This window comes from Hypanus sabinus, chromosome 27 (genome assembly GCF_030144855.1).
Source record: "Hypanus sabinus isolate sHypSab1 chromosome 27, sHypSab1.hap1, whole genome shotgun sequence".
Lineage (NCBI taxonomy): Eukaryota > Metazoa > Chordata > Chondrichthyes > Myliobatiformes > Dasyatidae > Hypanus > Hypanus sabinus.
Window position 1 is genome coordinate 3,830,408 of NC_082732.1, and position 23,846 is coordinate 3,854,253.

The 23,846-nt window shown below is 39.4% G+C and overlaps 1 protein-coding gene across 7 annotated transcripts in view; it reads right to left on the reverse strand.

Annotated features, from left to right (window-relative positions):
* The window catches only part of tmem269 (transmembrane protein 269), a 115,025-nt gene that overhangs the window by 68,785 nt on the left and 22,394 nt on the right, over positions 1 to 23,846 (reverse strand). For 4 of the 7 annotated variants that reach the window (XM_059951682.1, XM_059951684.1, XM_059951686.1 and 1 more), the window contains one exon: positions 13,556 to 13,606. The exons of 1 other annotated variant lie outside the window; for it this stretch is intronic. In XM_059951682.1, coding sequence (XP_059807665.1) covers positions 13,556 to 13,580 — 25 coding nt within the window. In that variant the 5' untranslated portion in view covers positions 13,581 to 13,606. The remainder of the gene's footprint in view (positions 1 to 13,555; positions 13,607 to 23,846) is intronic. 2 more of the 7 variants (XM_059951685.1, XM_059951688.1) reach the window with 1 other exon arrangement.

The window sequence follows — 23,846 nt, forward strand, 5'->3', positions numbered from 1 at the left end:
GACGCTCTCAGAGCAGCAGCATTTGTGGAGGTGGTGGCTCTCAGCACTTGCTTCTGTCCTGCTTGCTCACATTTTTTCCGCTCAAAAAATTCAACGGGTTTGTCTTTCAGTGCAGGGTGCTTGGACTCATGGTGCCAAATCAGTTTTGAGGGCTTCATTGCCTCATTAAACAGCTTGTCTTCACATATCACACACAAGGGGCTTGGAGCTTGCAAGTCACTGGTCGCATTAAAGGCATATTTTATGTACGACTCATCATATTTTCTATTGAGTTAAGCTTTTTTTTGCAGTCTCGGATTCAGCTGTCTCTGCACTATCATCATCATTAGGCCTTTTATGTCCCCTACCACCTCTTTCAAAGAAACTCTCAAGCGACATTTGTTTTTTACTCATCAGGTAGTTTTAGATTAATGACCGACCGATGACCTCGCGTGGGTAATGACCTAGTGTGCGTTCAAATTCAAAACTGGGCATGACAGGGAATGAGGAAAGTTGCAGCTGACTCATATCGCTTCATACTGCCAAATCATATACAAACCCCATTTCCAGAAAAGTTGGGATATTTTCAAAAACACAATAAAAACAAAAATCTGTGATATGTTAATTCATGTGAACCTTTATTTGACAAAAGTACAAAGAAAAGATTTTCAATAGTTTTATGGACCAACTTAATTGTATTTTGTAAATATACACAAATTTAGAATTTGATGGCTGCAACACACTCAACAAAAGTTGGGACAGAGGCATGTTTACCATTGTGTTTCATCACCTCTCCTTTTAATAACACTTTTAAATTCGTTTTGGAACAGAGGATATTAATTGTAGTAGATTTGCAATTGGAAATTTTGTCCATTCTTGCTTGATATAAGACTTTAGCTGATCCGCAGTCCATGGTCTCCATTGTCTGATTCTCCTCTTCATGATGCGCCATACATTTTCAATAGGAGATAGATCTGGACAGGCAGCAGGTCAGTCAAGCACACACACTCTGTGTCTACAAAGCCATGCTATTGTAGCCTGTGCAGAATGTGGTCTGGCATTGTCCTGCTGAAATAAGCATGGACGTCCCGGGAAGAGATGTCGCCTTGATGGCAACATATGTCTCTCTAAAATCCTAATATACGCCTCAGAGTCAATGGTACCTTCACATACATGCAACTCACCCATGCTGTGGGCACTGATGCACCCCCATACCATCACAGATGCTGGCTTTTGCACCTTTCGCTGATAACAATCAGGATAGTCGTTTTCATCTTTGGCACGGAGAACTTGACGCCAGTTTTTTCCGAAAACTAGTTGAAATGTGGACCCATCTGACCACTGCACACTGTTCCACAGTCTTTCGGTCCATCTGAGATGAGCTCGGGACCAGAGAACTCACTAGCGTTTCGGCATTGAGTTGATGTATGGTTTCCTCCTTGCGTAATACAGTTTCAAGTTGCATTTCTGGATGCAGCGATGAACTGTGTTAAGTGACAATGGTTTTCCAAAGTACTCCCGACCCCAGGTGGCTATAATTGTCACAGTAGCATGACAGTTTCTTAGGCAGTGCCGCCTGGGGGCTCGAAGATCACGCGCATTCAACAGTGGTTTCCGACCTTGCCTAAGACATCGCACTGAGATGTCTCTGAATTCTCCGAATCTTTCCACAGTATTATGTACTGTAGATGTTGAAAGACCTAAATTCTCTGCAATCTTGCATTGGAAAATGTTCCTTTTGAACTGACTAACAATGCTCTCACGAATTTTGGCACAAAGGGGTAAGCCACGACCCATCCTTGCTTGCAAAGACTGAGCCTTGATGGACGCTACTTTTATACCCAGTCATGATACCTCACCTGCTACCAATTAGCCTGCTTAATGTGGAGTCTTCCAAACTGGTGTTACTTGAATATTCTGTGCACTTTTCAATCTTATTTTAACTCTGTCCCAACTTTTGAGTGTGTTGCAGCCATCAAATTCTAAATTTGTGTATATTTACAAAATACAATTAAGCTGGTCCGTAAAACTATTGAAAATCTTTTCTTTGTACTTTTGTCAGTTAAATAAAGGTTCACGTGAATTAACATATCACAGATTTTTGTTTTTATTGCATTTTGGAAAATATCCCAACTTTTCTGGAAATGGGGTTTGTAGTTTCCTTGTGGCCCGGTAGCACATGCTTTGCTAGGTGGCTAGGGACCACTGCCTTAGAATACTTTGCAATAACTTGCCGCTACTGATATCAGACTCACTGGTTTACAATTTCCTGGTATATTATTAGAGCCTTTCTTAAAAAGCAGAACAAGATTATCTATCCTCCAGTGTTCTGGTACCTTAGCTGTGGCTAAGGATGATATAAATATCTCTGTTAGGGCCCCTGCAATTTCTGCTTGGATTCCAAAGAATCCAAGGGACACCTTGTCAAGGCCTGGGGTTATATGCACCCTAATTTACCTCAAGGCAATAAACACCTCTTCCTCTGTAACTTGTATAGGGTCTATGACCTTGCTGATTTGCCTCACTTTTATATACCATGTCCATCTCCTGAGTAAATACAGATACAAAAACATCCATTTGTAGGTCTGTAGTCTAGTGTAGCTTTCCTCTGTGTTTTTTTTTACGTATTTCAGTCTAGTTTTTGTACTGTGTCATGTAACACCATGGTCCTGAAAAAACGTCTCATTTTCATATGTACTGTACCAGCAGTAATGGTCGAAATGACAATGAAAATGACTTGACCTGACTTGACTTAAGATCTCCCCAATCTCTTTTGGCTTCACACATAATTACTATTCTGGCAAGTTTTCTGGGACAGGCTGTTTTCTGGCAAAGGAGTACTTGGTAAGTGGGAAGCCTTCAAAAGCAGAATTTTGAGATTATGTGCCTGTTAGAATAAACAGTAAAGATAAACTGTAAAGATAACAAGTGTAGGGAATCTTGGTTTTCAAGCGATATTGAGGCTCTGGTTAAGAGTCTAAAAAGGAGGTGCATTGCAGGTATAGACAAATATATACAAAAGGTGTAGTCCATCTGGTCTAGATGACTTGGCTACCTTCAGATCTTTCAGCTTCCCAAGCACCTAGTAATAACAACTGCACTTACTTCTGCTCCTTGACATTCTCTAACTTCCTGCATACTGTCTTCCACAGTGAAGTCTGATGGAAAATACTTATTCAGTCCATTTCTTATTACTTTGTCTTCCATTGCTACCTCTCCAGCATCATTTTTCAGCGGTCTGATATTCACTCTTGCCTCTCTTTTACTCTTCATATATCTGGAAACATTTTTGGCATCCTCTTTGATATTATTGTCTAGCTTACCTTTATATTTAATCTTTTCTCTCCTTATGACATTTTAGTTGCCTTCTGTTTGTTTTTAAAAGCTTCCCAATCTTATAACTTTGCACTTATTTTCACTTTGTTACATGCCCTCTCTTTTGCTTTTAAGTAGTCTTTGACTTTCCATGTTAGTGATGGTTGTGTCATCCCACATTTACCTCTTGGGATGCACCTACCCTGTGCCTTCTGAACTGCTCCCAGAAACTCCGGCCATTATTGTTCTGCCATCATTTCTGCTAGTATCCCCCTCTAATCAACTTTGGCCAGCTCCTCTCTCATGCCTGGGTAATTCCCTTTTGATGTTAAACTACTCCCAATAATGACCTTCTATCAGCCACAATGTCATGCCGACCAATCTCTAATTGCACCATGAGTTCGTCCATCTTACTCTGAACACTACATGCATTTAAATACAGTACCTTCAGTCCTACATTTTTCGCCCTTATGAATTTTGCCTCTGTGGTACAACTTAACTCTTTGCACTGTCTGCAGTTGTCAGTCAATGACTGGCTTGTCTTTCCTTACATTCATATTAATCATCTACTTGTAACCCTGCTGGCTCATCCTCAGCTCTATCATACAGGTTCTGATCCCCCTACTGTATTAGTTTAAACCACTCCCAACAGCTCTAGCAAACCTGCCCACAAGGATATTGGTTCCCAGACAAAGTGAAGGAGAATCCCAAGTGATTCTACAGATATGTTAAAAGTAAAAGGATTGCAAGGAACAAAACTGGTCCTCTTGAAGATCAGAGTGGTATTCCATGTGTGGAGCCAAAAAAGCTGGGGGAGATCGTAATTGTTTTATTTTTGCATCTGTATTTACTCAGGAGATTGACACTGAGTCCAAAGGAACACTTTCCTTTAGACATGCCTTCTTAATCTCTCATTGTAATTTGTAACCCACATCCTAGTTATGGTTCAGAGGCCTCTATATAACTCCCATCAAGGTCTTTTTACCCTTGTAGTTTCTTATCTCTACCCACAAGGATTCTACATGTCCAATCCTATGTCTTTCTAAGGGTTTGATTTCATTTATTTTAAACCAACAGAGCCACCCCACCCCACCCCTTCTGCCTACCTGCCTGTCCTTTTGATACAATGTGTATCCATGGATGTTAAGCTCCCAACTATAATCTCTTTGAACCCTGACTCAGTGATGCCTACAATGTCATACCTACCAATCTCTAAATGCGCTAAAAGATGATTGACCTTATTGCATGTACTGGGTGCATTGAAATATAATCTTCAGTGCGGTATCAGTTACCCTTCTCAATTTTGCCCCCATGTTACACTGCAGCTCATCCCATTGACTGCAATTTTGCATTATCATCTGCCTGTCCTGGTTGTACCTGCATTTTTGAGAGTCTAGTTCACCAAATATTCCAAAATACCACAAAAATGCCAGTCATAGACAGTTCAAAAGCACACCTTCCCAATGGGAAATTACAGTCTGCGGATTGTAGTGATAATTCGAGTAAGTACATTTGGTGGAATTGGTAGTAGTTTTGTCTGCTGCCTGCAGAGTCTCGCCAGCACCATCTTCACAAGATTTCTTAGTTAAGAAGGATAAAACTAGGTAACTACAAGCTACTGAGCTTTGTTCTCTTTATTCATTCAAGAGATGTGGGCTTCACTGGGTAAGCCAGTATTTAATTGCCCATCCCTAATCACCCTTGAGGTGGTGGTGATAAGCTGTCATATTCAACCATTGTGGTTCATGTGGTGTGGGTATACTCATACCACCATTGGGGGAGGGAGTTCCAGGAATCTGATCCAGCAGCAGAATGACAATATATCTCCAAGTCAGATGGTGTAAGGTTTGGAGGGCAACTTCCAGGCAGTGATGCTCTCATGTTTTTGTTGCCTTTGTCCTTCTCGCTGGTGGGACCCATGTGTTAGGAAGGTGCTAAGAAGTCTTGATGAATAGTTGCAATGCATCCTGCAGATGATACAAACTGCAGCAACTGTTCATTGGTGATAAGAGTGAGTGAATTGTTGTAGCTGGGGTGCCCCTACTAAACAGACAACTTCCTGTCTGACGCGATACTTTTTGAAAGTTGTAGTATACCCAAGAGAGTGGAGAATATCTCATCACACTCCTGACTTGAGCCATGTGTATGGTGGACAAGCTTTGAAGAATTAGGAGAGGGGATCCTAGCTTCTGACTTTCTAATATGTGTACTGTGATTGTGCAGCTACTCCAGTTCAGTTTGATAGTAGGAGGTTCGTGAACGGTAACGTGTGTATGTCAGGGTGATAGCTGGATTTTCTGTCGGTATTTGTGTGGTATGAATGTTACTTGCCACCTTTCAGCCCAGACTTGAATACTCTCCAGGTCTTGTTGCATTTAGTTGTACTTTATTATTTATTATTTGAGGAGTCATGAATGGCGCAGAACCTTGTAAAATCTATTATCAGTGAAAATTATTGCTTTTGACCTTATAACTTAAGGAAGATCACTGAAGCAGCTAAGTGACATGTATACTACCATTGGGAAACTCCTGCAGGGATGTCCTGTGGCTGAGATGATTACCTTCAAATACCGCAACCACTTCCTTTGTGCTACACGACTCCAACTAATGCAAGGGCTCCTCCTGATCCCATCTGACTCCATCTTAACCTGGATTTTCAGAAGCAATATTTTATCAAATGCTGCCTTGATGTCAAGTGCAGTAACTCTCACTTTGGTTCTGGAGTTCAAATTTTCTGACTATGATTGGACCAGTGTTATAATGAATTCAAGAGTTGAGTGATTTTGGTGGAATTAAAATTGAGATTGTTGTTGAGTAAGTGCCACTTAATCATATGATCAATTATCCCTTCCATTACTTTGCCGATGATTCAAGGTTGATCAATGGGGTGGATATTGGCCAGGTGGGATTTGCCCTCCTTCTTGTGGCCAGGACATACAGCTGGCAAATTTTCCCCACAATGTCAGGTAGATGCCATAATGAACTAGCTTGGCCAAGTTCAGTATTATTTTACTGGAATGTTCTCCAGGTCATTAGCTATTATTGGAGTAAGTATTAGGGGAAAAAAAAAACAACAGACACAAACTGCTGGGGAAACTCAGCAGGTCAGGCAGTGCCTGTGGAGGGGAATGAACAATCGATATTTTAGGCAGAGACTCTTCATTAGGGCTGGGACTGAAAAGAGCACAACCCAGAATAAATAGGTGAGGGACAGAGAGGTGCACAAGCTACCAGGTAATAGGCGAATCCAGGTAAGAATGGAAGGTAGGTGGGTGGGGGAGAGGGGATGAAACGGAATATCAGAATCTGGAAAATGATGCCACATTTGTTGGGTGGGGAGGGGTAGAGAAGGGGTGAAAAAATAGGATTTCTGTTCATTTGGAAAGGCATAGCTTTATGCAGGGAAAATTTTTGTTTCACTAATTTGATTGAGTTTGAGGAGGTAACTGAGCTAATTTATGAAGGCAGGGTGGTAGACACCATCTATATGGTATTAACACGGCTGACTGTCCAGAATATTAAGGCACATAGGATCTCAGGCAAGCTGGCTAATTAGATCCAAAACAAGCACGAATCCAATGCAAAATGACCTCCTTCCCACCCAGCAGAAATGTAACCCTGCACCAGCCAGTAAATCTATCCCCATCCATTACATCTGTTTTCCAAATACTTATTTGTATGTACAGGCTATATGTGCATTTGTGACCTGCAGTAAGAAATGGTTGTCTAAGGCTTTGGCAGGATATAGGTTAGATGGAAAGTCAGGCATAATGTTGGCAAATGGAATTAAATCCTGACAAGTTTGAGCCCTGAATTTTGAGGTGTGAAATAGGATATTTCTGATCTGGCTAATGTTCACTATTGCACTTAAATTTAAAAAAAAAACAAACCCAATAAGAATATAATGATATACAGGATATAAAATATTGGTGAACAGTAGGGTTTAGGATTCATTTGCCATGCTCCTCCAGAAGATAGAAAAGAAAATGAAGGCAGCACAAAGCATGCTTACTTGCATAGTTAGGGCATAGAATAAAATTGGAATGTTATGTTGAAAAATTACAAAACACAGAGTGTACTTGGGAGTATTTTGTGCAGTTTGGGTCAGTAAAGGTCCAGAAGGCAGGATAGAGTGTGGAGATATACCAAGATATTGCCTGAATTGGACAACTTTAGTTATGGAGAGAGAGATCGGATAAGCCGTGTTAATTTTCCCTCCTTTCCCAGCAGCAAAAGAGTGATCAAACTTAGAAGTAATCTGTTACAGAACTACCTGTGGACATCACGGTAGCATGGCGGTCAGTGTGATGCTCAAGACATTCCTGAGTTCAGAGTTCAATTCTGGCACAGTTCCCACAGTCCAAAGACATAGCAGGTAGGTTAGTATATCATTAGTAAATTGTCCCATGATTAGGTTAGGGTTGTGGGGTTGGTGGGGCAGCATGGCTTAAAGGGCTGGAAAGACCTACTCTGCCTTGTATCACTAAATAAATAAAATAATAGTACAGATACTACAGATTGTCAGAATATTTTTTCCCATGGTAGCAGTATAAAAAACAAGAGGGCATTGGTTTAAGGTGAGAGAAGGAGCTTTAAGGGGTTCTTTGGGGGCAGGGGAGTTTTTCTAATACAGAAAAAAATATTGAAATCTGGAACTCACTGCCAGTAATGGTGGTGAAAGGAAACAAATACATCCTCTAGACATGTGGACAAACACTTGAATAGGCATGGCACAGACAAAAATAAGACCTAATGCAGAAAGATGTGTTTAGAACAGGTGGACCATCTAAACTATACAGATGAAGTACAGCAGATGATAAACCACTTAGGATGAATGAAAGGGGTGGCTAGAATTCAGGAACTAACTGAAAGAAACTGCACATCAAAACTGAGTCCACAGAAGTAACGGCATACAGGGAGGGAAGAACATCTGATTATTTCATATTCATTATGCATAAATGCATTAGTTCATGACAATATTAATATAGGTGCCCACCTCATGATCCCAGTTGAGCCTAAGTTCAATCTTCAAACAGATAGGGCTTTGACCGGAGCTATCAGCACCATTATTCCTATTTGCTACCAGGTTCATAAGGTGCTATTTTCAGTGCTTGCTTAGGAAACACTGAAATTCCAAGTAACTACTTTGTAATTGCAACACATGTATAGAAGAGTCATCACACTAGAAAGATGCATTTAAATAGAAAATGGCACATGGTCTTATTTTGAGAATACTCAATAGCAAGTGCTTTTGTTTTTCTAGTTGTTTTAGTTTGTCCATTTTATAATAGAGAGGAAACTTTCATCAGTCACTGTCAATCTATTAGAAAATAATGCATAACTTCTACAATGTTGGAGTGTAATAATTTTCACAATTCAAGATCCAAACTTATTTATCACCTGTACATCAAAACATATGTCATTTGTGTTAACCACCTCCGCCTGTACAGATTCTTGCTTCATTGTTAGCCACTGATGAAGTTCCAAAAGACTGGAAAGTGGCTAATGTTGCTCTATTGTTTAAGAACAATACTAAAGACAAGCTGATCAACCTGACATCAGAAGTAGAGAAAGTTACTGCAAGAAATAATAAGCAATAGGATGTGCCAACATTTGGATAGACAGTCTGATTAAGTATCAGCTTGCTTTTGTGTGTGGGAGTCATGCTTAACAAACTTTTTACAGTTTTTTGAAGTTGTGACCTTTAAAGGTAGATGATGGATGTTGTCTATCTTAACTTTAGCAAGGCCTTTGACAAGCACCAGCCTGGTAGGCCGTTTGAAAGGTTTGGTCCTATGGAACCCAGGGAGAGCTGGTTAGAGGGATTCAAAATTGGCTCAGAGGTAAGAGGCAAAGGATGGGGTTTTTCTCAGATTGGAGGCCAGTGGTGTCCTGCCAGGGTTATTGTTGTGACCTTCCTATTCATTACTTATATAAATGCTTTGGATGCAAATGCACAAGGCTTGATCAGTACATTCGTAGATCAAACAAAATTATGAGTTATCAAAGATGATAAGGTGATCGTGATCAGTTGGGGAAGAGGCCAATGGATTTCAATTGATATAAAAAATGTGAAGTAATGCATTTGTGAGACCACAGTTGGAGCACTGTTGGACATCTCTTTACAGGAAATACTGATTAGAGTACACAAAATTTTTACTGGGATGTTGGCAGGACTAAAGGGCCTGAGCTATTGGGCGAGGCTGAAAAGGTGGGGTCTTTATCCTATGGAATGTAGTAGAACAGGGGTGACCTTATAGTGCCTTATAATCATGAAGGGCATAGATAAAATGGATGAAAGTAGTATTTTCCCCAGGGTAGGAGAGTTCACATCAAAGAAAAATAAATTTAAGGTGGGGGAGGGCGTGAGGATATAGAATGAGCTGCCATAAGAAGTGGTTATTATTTAAGCAGCACTTGGATAAATACATGAAGGGTAGGGCTTAGAGAGATATGGGCTGAAACTAGCCAGATAGGCCTCTTGATTATCCCTGCTGTATTGCTCCATAACTCTATGGAGGACAAAGCCTCAGAGGAACATGACTTCAATTACAAGCACACTCTCCAGCATGATCAGAAACCTAAAGAGCTCTCTCAGGTGAAGATATAAAATCTTGTAAATTATTTAAAGAAACAACAGGGATATTATCCCATGTTATCAATAATAATTATCAATAAAAAATAAGATCACTGGTCAACATTATTATGAGTATCTGGGAGCTTATTGTCCACAAATTGGATGCTCTGCTTCAAGAAATGGATCAACAAGAGAGAGGAATGTTCAAAGCAATTAAGTAGTTTTCAGTTGATCTCAAGGCTGTAAATAGCATGAATGCAAAAGCTGTTTTTACTCACTCTTATGAAACTGTACCTGAGCAAAACCTAATCAAAAGCTAAATGGGAACCAGTATGCACCTACTCAATAAAAATCTCCAGTTTGTTGCAATGGAATTCAAACTACAAACGTAATATCACAATTTCTTTTAGAGCAAATCCTTAAATCAATTTGCTGAAAAATCATAACTTTCATTTTTTGTTTGACTGTCTTTGTATTGGCTTCAAGGTGCATATGAAAGAAACATTTTAAGAGCTCTTTTACGTACATCCTTGAAGATAAATTTTTCTGGTGCAATTTTATGATTCTGCATACACCCAGCAGGCAATATGGGTGAATATTTTATTTATTTATATTAGTGATATAACAGCAGCATAGCAACAGGCCCTTCCAGCCCTAAAGGCACTTGCTGTCCAATTTCATCCACATGATCAATTAATCAAGTAACCCGTGCTCGTTTTTTGGAATTTCACCCTACTATTTATTCACATTTCCTCTAATTGTGGATCCCTGCACAAGATTATAAAAGTATACTTTTGGTTATGATGAAAATTAAGCAAGATAAAAATTGAATCATAGAGACAAGTGACTGCAAATGTTGGTATCTGGGGGAACACAAAAATGCTGGGAGAACTCAGTGGGATAGGTAGTATCTATGAAGGATAATAAACAATGTTTTGAGTTCTAGACCCTTCATTTGGATTGAATCATTGAAATACTGAATCATTACCATTATTATAATGGTGAAGATTCAGAAGGTTCTTGGCCCAAAATGTTAACTATTTATTCATTTCCATAGATACTGCCTGACCTGCTGAGTTCCTCCAGCATTTTGTGTGTGTTGCTCTGGATTTCCCGCAACTTGTATTTATCATTACCATTATAGCTCCTTCTGCTAAAAACAAATGTTTACCCTAACAATGTTCTTCCCACTACTTCTTTCATCTAAACTTCCTCAAAAAATACGGAGAAGCTAAGAAATGCCTCTGAAACATTACTGAGTCAATGATTGTAGGAATGCTGGTATTAATAATGTAGGTTATCAACACTGTATTTATTCTATTTAACGCATTAGTGCCTCTCATTTGCTTGCAATCTTCATTGTATAATGTTACTATCATTAACTGTTTGAAGTAAACTTACAACCAGAAAGAGAAAAAAATTACTATCCACCAATTCAAACAATTTCTCTGATAATTGATGTATAATAACCAAACTTGTACTTTGGAATAGCTAAACTAAGATTATACTTAAAAATGTTTACAAAATTTTTGTTAATTTTGACATTAGCTTGTAGAAACTATATTATATAACTTGAACTCTGTACCCAAAATGTACAAAGTATATACTTGAAAATGAGACATACATTAAAACACAATTAACATTCAAAAATAAAAATCCATTTATTGTACCTTGGATCCAAAATCTATCATTTTAAATCCAAGTCTCAATCTTACATCTAATTCCTAATCATCCAATTATCCACTTATACTTCCTTGGAAGTCAGACAGCTTAGGGGAAAATATTAGCATAGAACATCAGCTCATTCCCATGTTTGAACTATTTTATAATTCATAAGAAATATTTCATTGTAGTAAGATCTTAAGGCAAGGCTAAGTTTTAGAAATTCACCCCATCCCGTATTCCTTTTCCCTACTAAGAACTAAACAGCAGCTACTCACATCAGTACACCTCAAGATTTTCTGCACAGTTCTTTGTTAATTTATGTTGGTGCAGCCAACATATCTGCACTGCTATTGATTTCTCTGGAAATTCAAAAATATGCTTTACAGCAGATATTCAAATTTGTAGCTCTGAATATAATTCTCTTCCATTAATAGAATACAACACATTAGATCTGTACAATTCCCCATCTGATATAGAACCTCAACCTCAAATATGGCAGATGTTAATATATCATTTTAATTGTAATATGCGAGGTATTTTTCCAAATGCACCCAGTTCTTGTGTAACTTCCAGAGTAGCTCAGAACTGAGCAACATAAAGAACAAGTCCTTTTTACCACTGTGGTGCCAAACTGTAATGCCTTTAGAACTCCAAAGCTAATGATTCTACTTAACAAGTGAGCAACAGGGCAAACACACATCGTGACTTGTAATGCAATACAATTGTCAATGTATTTAGGAACAATAAAACAGGATCTGAAAAACAATGTATGTTCTGTTGCTAGAAATCTAAAACAAAAACTCAAAATTCTATAAATGCTTCAAGTATAAAAGTGTCCTACTACCTGCAAAATGGTGCCTCTCTCTGGCACTATTTTTTCTAACATCTAGTGGTCAGGAAGCATCTGTGGAATGAATTGACTTTTCAGGTCATAGACCATTTGCCTAACCTAACAAAGAGAATCTGCTGGCTATTTGTTCTTGAGGCCTGACATTGAACTCCACAGAAAATACAAGAACACTCTAGCAAAAAAAAAATCTTTTAAAAAAAAGACTAACTATTCAGACAGGAAAACATTTCCAGTTTCCCCTGGTCATGATTTTCTCCTATGCCACCTTGAAGAATTTCAGATGCAGCTATTTCACATCAGTTTCTTCTCAGAATCCCTGAAGCTCATAAATGACAATCTCAATCAGAAATAAAATTTGTGAGGGACACTGGAGTGGGATTCACAATGGCTGTATGCAACAAGCTCTTGAAAACAATTATTTTAAAGTATAGTTACTGCCAGCCTTAGGACCTGGTTGAGCTCTGAATTCTTGACCCAAGATTAGCTAGGACTCAGAATCTGGCAATATGTGGCACCCAGAACATGGCACTGCCCTTCAAAATTAAGAGGATAATCCGGTTAATAATATCATGGGTCACTTCCCTTAAGGAGTTATGGGCAACCCTGTCCCTGCACTCCCAACACCCACTCCCCAGATACTCCTTTCCTTTTAGAGTTTTACTCATCCCACGTGACTCGTGTATTTGATTCTAAACAAACTTTTAATAAAGCCTTTTGACTTTGGCTCCACTATTTTATGCAGAAGGAGCTATTAAGGACAGAATCTTAACCATGGCAGTGTTTGGTTAAACCAATCATGTCTGGGTCCAGATTTTGACCGTTATTCTGTTCTTGTACTTGCATCCTTCAGGAAACTATGTATAACATTTTGATGATTTCACCCTGCAGTGAATAAAAAAGATAATCATATTGTGCATTATTACACTCAATGAATTACCATGTTCCTTTTTTTCCTCTGTACTCCACCAATGCAGCAAATTAGGTATTAATATATGTTCTAAAACCAGGAAACAATATTTACTATTCAAAACATGGAACAAATTTCTCCAAAATAAAAACATTGGACAGCTGAAATGAAAATGATTAAAAAAATAGATTTTTAATAAAATTAAGGCCGTGGTTCCAGGAGGAGAAGTGAAAGACTTTAGTGATTGGTAAGATTTACTTACTGGAAGGAGGGTTCAATATAAACATCTTGATTTAACTTGGGAAATCTTCTGCTGAAATACAATAAGACAATTGATATTAGGAATCAACAGACTACTTCATATTCTATCTACCAAGATATACCTCCACTACAATATACAAGATTGTTAATTTTGCCTGTGACTGTGAAAATGACAGTAGCATTCAATTCCTTAGTCTTTTGAGCATGCTACCAACATCACCAGTCACAATATCACAAAAAAAAGCCATAGCTTCTCTCACAAGGAAAGATTAGTTTGTCCATTCCTTGGGAAAGAAGTAGTCAGAGTAGGTTTTCCCTAATGGTAGGTTGAAGACAAAGGGGGAGCAGCAATGACAACTTAAAAAGTGGGGTCCAGGTAAGAGATTAATTTTCCCCTACTGGCAATAAAAGGGGAGCAACATCTTGTGGGAGGTCAAAATTCTGCTATCGGGATTAAACAGCAGCTTTGGGGAATGTTGGACTTCAGTAATGCTGATAAGTAGTATTAACATGTTTTCTCTTCTAGTCCAATAGTTACCAGAGGGGTAGTAATGGCATAGAGTCACGTGGAATGTTCTTTCTATGAGATGTGGGCAAAATCAAGTACCTCTGGTGACTATGTCTGCACAGCAGCACCTCTACTCAGGGCGGGTGGATTGTTTGGAGCAGCAGTTATATCAACTGAGTAGCATATAAGTTGTACAAAGTGTTATGGCTGGAAGCTTCAAGAATGTGTTCACAAAAAAAGGTTCATTAGATGGGTGACTGTAAAGAGGTAAAAGAAGATAATTCTGGAACCCCTGTGATGATTCCCCCTCTAATAATATAGTTTTGGACACTGTAAGTGGAGAATGGCTTCTCAGAGAAAAGCAACCGCAGCAGCCATACCAGACTGGTTCTGTTGTGCTTCTGGGAGGGATGAAGTATATTGCACTCTGTACTGACAGTGGTCTTCTAAAGTCAGGGACACAGATGGCTGTTCCCATATCTGTGAACGAAGTTCCAGGACAATATTTTGCCTTCCTGGTGCTGAGATCAAGGATATTTTGGTCCACTATTCTGAAAGGAGAGTGTGATCAACTAGAAGTCACAGTTTCTATTGGTACTAACAATGCAGGCTGGAAGAAGGATGAAACCTTGCAAAGGGAATTTAGGGAGTTAAGTTACAAAGCAGGATCTCTAGGTTTGTACTCCCTATACGCTGCGCTAGTGAGAGAAGGTATAGAAGATAGTACTTATTGAACTCATGGCAAGAGCTGCTTATAGGATGAGAGGCTTCAGATTCCTTCAGGTTCTCTTGCAGATTTCAGTATATTAGTTACAAAGACCAGGCGGACAAACTTGAATTGTGTTCAATGGAGGTGAACCGATACAAGCATACAAGATTATGAGAGGCATAGATTGGACAGATAGAGTAATTATTCCAAGGTGGAAATGTAAAACACTAGAAGACTAAGGTTAAGATGAAAAGGGGAAAGTTTAAAGGAAAGATGCAAGGCAACTTTCTTTTTTTAAACACAGAGTGGTGGTTGCCTAGAAAATATATACGACAAAAGAAGCTATAGAAGATATAGCAATGCTTAACAAGGAATAGAGGGATATGGACTATGTGCAGGTAGACAGGATTAGTTAGACTGACATCATGGGTGGCAGAGACATGGTGTGCTATCAGGCTTGCTCCTGTGGGGTACTGTTCTACAGAGAATAGTACAATTCTATGTTCTCCATTCAACATGGCAGTCTTCCAGATGTGCAATGTAGAATTGGTTATGCAAGACCATAAGTTATAAGAGCAGAATTAGGCCATTCAGCCTATCAAGTTTGCTCTACCATTCCATCATGGTTGATTTATTCTCTCTCTCTCTCAACCCCATTCTCCTGACTTCTTTCCTGCCTTTGGTGCCCTGACCAACAACCTCTACTTTAAATAATCTCAAAAACTTGGCCTCCACAGAAATCCATGGCAATGAATTCCAGATTCACCATCCTCTGGCTAAAGAAATTCCTCCTCATCTCTGTTTTAAATGGTATCTTGAAGCTGTACCCTCAGGTCTTAGACTTACCCACTAAAGGGAACATTCTCTCCACATCCACTCTATCTAGGCCTTTCAATATTAAATAGGTTACAGTGAAATCCCCCTTCATTATTCTAAACTCCAGTACATGCCCAGAGCCTTTTAACTTTTAGGTAATCTTGTTCAAGGACTCCCTGGGACTGAGGAGGGGAAAATGATCAGCTATGGTTGAATGGTGAACCAGACTCAATGGGCCAAATGGCCTAATTCTGCCCCATGTCTTATGGTCTAATAGCCCCTTTGTAACTCTGATTTTAGAATTTTCTCCCCATTTAGAAAATAGCCTATGCCTTTATTTCTGCCACCAAAGTACTAGATCATCTACTACTCTACACAATATTCCACCTACTTCTTTTCCCATTCTCCCAATCTGTCCAAGTCCTCCTGCAAACTCTCTGCTTCTCTAACACTTCCTGCTCCTCCATCTATCTTTGTATTGTCTTCAAACTTGGCCACAAACTATCAATTCTGTCATCCAAATCATTAACATAGAACATGAAAAGAAGAAGTACCAACCCTTGTGGAACACCGCCAGTCACTGGCAGCCAACCAGAAAAGGCAACCATTAGTCCCAATCTTTGCATCTTGCCAGTCAGCCAACCTTCTATCCATGCTAGTATCTTTTCTGTAATACCATGAGATTTTATTTTGTTAAGCAGTATCATGTGTGACACCTTGTCAAAGGCCTTCTGAAAATTCAACATTCATTGACTTAAATACTTTGTCCATCCTACCTGTTATTTCCTCAAATAATTACAGCAGACTTGTCAGGCAAGATTTCCACTTAAGGAAACCATGCTGACTTTGGCCTATTTATCACATATCTCCAAGTACCCAAAACCTCATTCTTAATAATGGACTCCAACATCTTTCAAACCACTGAAGTCAGGCTAACTGGCCTATATTTATAGTCCTGACAAAGTGTCTCGGCCCGAAACGTCGACAGCGCTTTCTCCCTATAGATGCTGCCTGGCCTGCTGCATTCCACCAGTATTTTGTGTGTGTTGCTTCAATTTTCAGCATCTGCAGATTTTCTCGTGTTTGCTTTTTAAATTCACCACTGCAAAGCCTCTGTCAGTGATGCCTACACTGAACAAGTTTAAATCTTCTCTTCGACACCAGTTCAGTGAAACCCTCTCTTGCTGTTGCCCATCTATAATTTCTTCGGCCCTTCAACTTTTTGATCATATTCTGACCCAGACCCACTATTACAGCCATACATCCTTCCTTGGAATGTGTCTCCACCACCAACTGACTCCAGTTGGATTCAGGATCCGTTTTCGAGCTTCTCAATTTGGACCTTCTGAGGATCCCAGGTACACACATTTAATTGACCCTGCCTCCCGTTGTTTCTCCCGTCGTGCTCTGAGGGTGACACTCTCCACCATGAGAAGGTACCTGGCGTCCCTATCACAATCCTATCCATGACTCTGGGACACCATTTTCTCCATTTGCGATGGACCTGTCCGTTATTTCATCCTCTGTCGGATCCATGCATGCAATCACCATTTCTTTGACTTTATCACGTCCTGCAAGGATCGCAAGATCTTCCATCTGCAGACCCCAGAGCCTGCTGGCTCTACCACTAGCAGGCATGGACTTAGTATCACGGCCCCAGGCCTAGCCGTCGACCTCGGCTGCCCCAGCAACCCAGGGCATATTCACAACCCGGACTCCAGCACCATCAATGCAGGTTCCAACAACCATGGACAGCTTCAAAGCGATTGCGCAACCACCGACTGTGACTCCAGCCTTGAACTCCAGGCCGGGTCTTCACATGCTGCAATTGTGACTCCCGTCTCCCCTCCCCCCACCACTACTCTGCCATCCCCTCTCCCTCAGATCTCATCATCAGCTCCTGGGCCCTCAAAGGCTCCATCTTCCTCTCACCCCAACCCTTCCCTCTCCACCAACACCACCAGCCTCCCTCCCACCTCTGATCCCATCTCTCATCCGTGCCGTGTCTTTACCATTCCTTCTGACCTTCAATTCTCTGAGGCAGAGTGCTCTGTCCTTAGTAAGGGCCTCACCTTTGTCCCCCTTTACCCAGACCTCAGCAAATTCCGCATACGCCATGATGCTGAATTCTTCTTCCGCCGTCTCCATCTCCGAGCTTACTTCTTTGGCAAGGACTCTCCTACCCCCACCGATGACCCCTTCTCCCATCTTCAACCCTCCTCCTCTTCATGGACACCCCACTCTGGATCTCTTTATTGCTAATTGCCAATGGGACATCAACCGTCTTGATTTCACCATACCCTGTTCCAATTCCAACCTCACTCCTAGTCCTGACGAAGGGTCTCGGCCCGAAATATTGACAGCACTTCTCCCTATAGATGCTACCTGACCTACTGCGTTCCTCCAGCATTTTGAGTGTGTGGCCTATATTTTCCTTTCTTCTGCTCTCTCCCTTTTAGAAGAGTGGAGTGACATTTGCAATTTTCCAGTCCTCCAGTGGTTCTTGAAGGAACATTACTAACGCTTCCACAATCTCTTCAGCACCTCTTTCAGAATGCTGTGGCGTAGTCTATCTGGTCAAGGTGACTTATCTACCTTCAGACCTTTCAGTTTCCCAAGCACCTTTTCCTTATTAATAGCAACTACACTCATTCCTGCCCCGACACTCTCGAATTTCAGGTGTATTGTTAGTATCTTCCACAGTGAAGACTAACACAAAATACTTAACTTTGTCTGCCTATTACTATCCTATCGATGCATTTTTCCAGCAGTCCAGCATCCACTCACACCTCCCTTTTACTCTTTATATCTGAAAAAACTTTTAACACGGTTTTTTTATATTATTGTCTAGCTTACCTTCATACTTCACCTTTTCTATCCTTATGGCTTTTTTTAATTGCCTTCTTCTGATTTTTAAAAGCTTCTCAATCCTCTCACTTCCCACAAATTTTAGTTATGTTACATGCTCGCACTTTTGCTTTTATGCTGTCTTTGACTTCCCTTGTCAACCACGGATAACTGATCCTGCTTTAGAATACTTCATCTTTGGAATGTATCTATTCTGCATTTTCCAAATTGCTCCCAGAAACTCCAGCCATTGCTGTCTTGTCATCTCTGCTACTGTCCCCTTCCAATCAACTTTGCCAGTTCCTCTCTCATGCCTCTGTAATTCCCTTTATTCTATTATAATACTGATACATTTGACTTATCTTCTCCCTCTCAAACTTCAGGGTGAATTCTATCACATTCGGATCACTGTATCCCAAGGGTTCCTTTACGTTAAGCTCCTTATTCAAATTTGGTTCATTACACAACACCCAATCCAGAATTACTTTCTCCTAGTGAGCTTAACCACAAGCTGCTCTAAAAAGTAATCTCGTAGACATTCTACAAATTCTCTCTTGGGATCCAGCACCTACCTGATTTTCCAAATCTACCTGCATATTGAAATCCCCCATAACATTGCCCTTTTGGCAAGCCTTTTCTATTTCCCATCGTAATTTATATCCTACTTCCTGGCTACTGTTTGAAGGCCTACATACAATACCCATCAGGACATTTTAATCATGCAATTTCTTAACTCTACCCAGAAAGATTCAATATCCTCCTATCCTATGAAATCAAATTCTTAGAAATTTTCAAAGAATTTGATTTCATTTTCTACCAACAGAGCCACCCACCCTATTGTTTTCAATGCAATGGATGTTAAGCTCCCAACTATGATCTTCTTTTAGCTACAACACTGATGCCCACAACATTATACCTGCCAATGTCTAACTGCAACAAGATCATCCTCTACCTTATTCCATATACTGCGTGAATTCAAATATAACACCTTCAGTCCTGCATTCATCATACTTTTCAATTTTGTTCCCATATTAAACTTCAATTCATGCCACTGACTGCAATTCATACCTATCCTTCCTCAGTCTAACTACACTGCACCTACATGTACACCAACTGCCACAAGCCACATCCTCAGCCACATTCCGGTTCCTATCCCCCTGCCAAAATATTAGCTTAAATCCTCTGCAGCATTTAAACAACCTTGAAGTTACCCAATGAGCTTCAGATATTTGTAGAGAACTGGATTGGATCATATTAGTTGACAGTAGACTCTCATGCACACCTTCACCTTACATGATTTCATTGTACATTTTGTCTCACTTCATTACGACCCTTCTCTTTCTTTTTTTAATATCTTTTTATTAATTTTAAGAAAAACAGATGAAATATGAATAAAGTGTTTGAGAATACATAATTAATAGTTTAAATAAACAATCAGATATATAATAATCAATATATAAGGCCTCCCAAACTCACAGTATTTATGTAAAAGAGACAAAAAAAAGAAAAAAAAACCCAAAAAAAGAGGGAAAAAAAACTGACCAACATGGGCCAATATATAATGTTAAATACATACAGTAGTGCCAATAACTCCGAACCTCCATCCAAATAATTAAGGATAATAAAAGAAAGGTTTAGGAAAAGACAATTTAACTCAAATGAAAATGTTGAATAAATGGTCTCCAAGTTTCTTCAAATTTAACTGAAGAATCAAAAACCACGCTTCTAATTTTTTCTAAACTCAAACAAGAGATAGTTTGAGAAAACCACTGAAATACAGTTGGAGGATTAATTTCTTTCTAATTCAATAAAATACATCTTCTAGCCATTAATGTAACAAATGCAATCATTTGTTGAAATGAAGCGGATAAACGGTTATTATCCATCATTGGTAAACCGAAAATTGCAGTAAAAGGATGCGGTTGAAAATTGATATTTAAAACTCTTGAAATAATACTGAAAATATCTTTCCAATAATTTTGTAAACAAGGACAAGACCAGAGCATATGAGTCAATGAAGCAACATCAGAATGACATCTGTCGCAGGTTGAATTAACATGAGAATAAAATCGAGCCAGTTTATCCTTAGACATATGAGCTCTATGTACAACCTTAAATTGTATTAGGGCATGTTTAGCACAAATAGAGGACAAATTTACCAATAATAAAATTTTTTCCCATTGCTCAGTGGATATAGGACAATGCAACTCTTCTTGCCATTCCTTCTTAATTTTTTCTGATACATCTGGCTGTAAATTCATGATCATCTTATAAATGATGGCTACTAAACCCTTTTGATAAGGATTAAGGGCTAAAATTCTTTCTGTAATGTCCAATGGACATTCTTTCGAAAAAGACTGTAACTCATTATACAAAAAATTTCTAACTTGTAAATATCTAAAAAAAATGGGTTTTAGGTAAATTATATTTATTAGATAGCTGTTCAAAGGACATAATGTTATCATCCAGAAACAGATCACGAAAACATGTTGTACCTTTTGTTTTCCATAAAAGAAAAGCTTGATCCATAGATGAAGGCCGAAAAAAATAGTTAGATATTATAGGACATGATAAAATAAATTTATTCAAACCAAAAAATTTACGAAATTGAAACCAAATTCGTAATGTATATCTGACTAAGGGATTAGTGATCTGTTTATTCAATTTGAATAAAGAAAAAGGAAGTGAAGATCCTAAGATTGAAATCAGTGAAAAATCTTGCACAGATTTACATTCCAAATTTACCCATTGTGGGCAAGCAGCTATAGTCAATTCTTGTGTCCAGAATATTAAATACGGTATATTAACTGCCCAATAATAAAATCTTAAGTTTGATAGAGCCAAGCCGCCCTCCGTCTTAGGCTTCTGTAAGTATGTTTTGCCCAATCTAGGATTTTTGTTCTGCCACAAGTAAGAAGATATTTTGGAGTCAATAGTATCAAAGAAAGATTTAGGACGACCCTTCTTAATAGGCAATTGAATAAATTTCCAATAGCTTGTTAAATCCTCCAAACTCTGCCAAACATACAGGCTGAGCCAATGTCAGAAGCTCCAGAATGAAAGAAGATGAAAATGGGGGACTTTTTGACCATGCTAATGGTGAAACAACCACCTCTCACTCAATGTCAGCAAAAACCAATGAGCTGATTATTGACTACAGGAGAAAGAAGACAGAGGTTCATGAGCCAATCCTCATTGGGGGATTGGTGGTGGTGTGGGTAACTTTAAATTCCTTTGTTTCATCTTTTCAGAGGATCAGCACGTAAGTACCATTATAAAGAAGGCATCAAAGTGCCTCTACATTCTTAGAAGTTTTGTAGACCGGGCATGTCATCTAAAATGTTGACAAACTTCTATAGATGCGCAGTGGAGAGTATCCTAACTGGTTACATCACAGCCTAGTAGCACCAATACCCAGGAAAGAAAGTGGTGGATACAGCCCAGTCCATCACAGGAATAGCCCTCTCCATCACTGAGCACATTTACTTAGAGCACTGACACAAGAAAGCAGCACCCATCATCAAGGAACCCTAACATCCAGGCCATGCTCTTCTTTCACTACTATCATTGAGCAGAAGGCACAGGAGCTTTTGGACCCACACCAGGAACAATTATTACCCTACAATCATTAGGCTCCCGAACTTCACTCATGACAACTCCGTATTGATCCCACAGCCTACAGACGTACTTTCAGGGACTATATGACTCAGGAGTCTATAACTCATGTTCTCAGTATTATTTATATTTTACTTGCAACATTTGTCTTCTTTTGCACATTGTTGTTTGTCGGTCTTTAAGTGTAATTTTTCAGAAATTCTATAGTTATTTCTTTATTTCTGTAAATAACTGCAATAAAATAAATCTCAAGGAAGCATATAAGTACTTTGACAATAAATTAACTTCAGTGCTATGGGGAAGAAATAGATTGATTTACAGATTTCAATGATGGGAAGTTTGAAGAAAATTGCCTCTGCTCAAACAATGATTGTAACACTTAGATAATGCTTGCTTTTGGAGATAAAATGGCAAGTAACATCAGTTCCCATTCTTTTTCTAAAATCAGTTCCCACTCAGTTCCCCACTCTTTGGTTGGCAAACAGGAAGCAAAGAGTGGGAATAAACAGGACCTTTTCAGATTGGCAGGCAGTGACTAGTGGGGCTCAGTGCTGGGACCTCAGTTGTTCACAATATATATTAATGATTTAGACATGGGAATTAAATGCAGCATCTCCAAGTTTGCGGATGACACGAAGCTGGGCGGCGGTGTTAGCTGTGAGGAGGATGCTAAGAGGATGCAGGGTGACTTGGATAGGTTAGGTGAGTGGGCAAATTCATGGCAGATGCAATTTAATGTGGATAAATGTGAGGTTATCCACTTTGGTTGCAAGAACAGGGAAACAGATTATTATCTGAACAGTGGCCAATTAGGAAAAGGGGAGATGCAATGAGACCTGGATATCATTGTACACCAGTCATTGAAAGTGGGCATGCAGGTACAGCAGGCGGTGAAAAAGGCAAATGGTATGTTGGCGTTCATAGCAAGAGGATTTGAGTACAGGAGTAGTGAGGTTCTACTCCAGTTGTACAAGGCCTTGGTGAGACCGCACCTAGAGCATTTTGTGCAGTTTTGGTCCCCTAATCTGAGGAGAGACATTCTTGCCATAGAGGGAGTACAGAGAAGGTTCACCAGATTGATTCCTGGGATGGCAGGACTTTCATATGAAGAAAGACTGGATCAACTAGGCTTATACTCACTGGAATTTAGAAGATTGAGGGAGGATCTTATTGAAACATATAAAATTCTAAAGCGATTGGACAAGCTAGATGCAGGAAGATTGTTTCCGATGTTGGGGGAGTCCAGAACGAGGGGTCACAGTTTAAGGATAAAGGGGAAGCCTTTTAGGACCGAGATGAGGAAAAACTTCTTCACACAGAGAGTGGTGAATCTGTGGAATTTCTGCCACAGTCAGTTCATTGGCAATTTTAAGCGGGAGTTAGATATGGCCCTTGTGGCTAAAGGGATCGGGGTTATGGAGAGAAAGCAGGTACAGGGTTCTGAGTTCGATGATCAGCTATGATCATACTGAATGGCGGTGCAGGCTTGAAGTGCCGAATGGCCTACCCTTGCACCTATTTTCTATGTTTCTATGTTCCTCAGAAACACAATATCAATAATCATTAGCAGAGAAAATTCTGGCCATCTTCCCCTCAAATTCAATAACCTTACAATTACCAAACTCATAACTATGAACATCAAGGAAATAAGCAGAGACCTGAAACTTAACTTGATCAGCTACATAATTAATCTGGTTGTAAGAATATGTTAGAGTCTGCAGCAAAGGATGTTATCCAAAATCTTTTCATTTTATATAACGGCACAAGTCAGGAGTCTGATAGACTTTATACTAATTG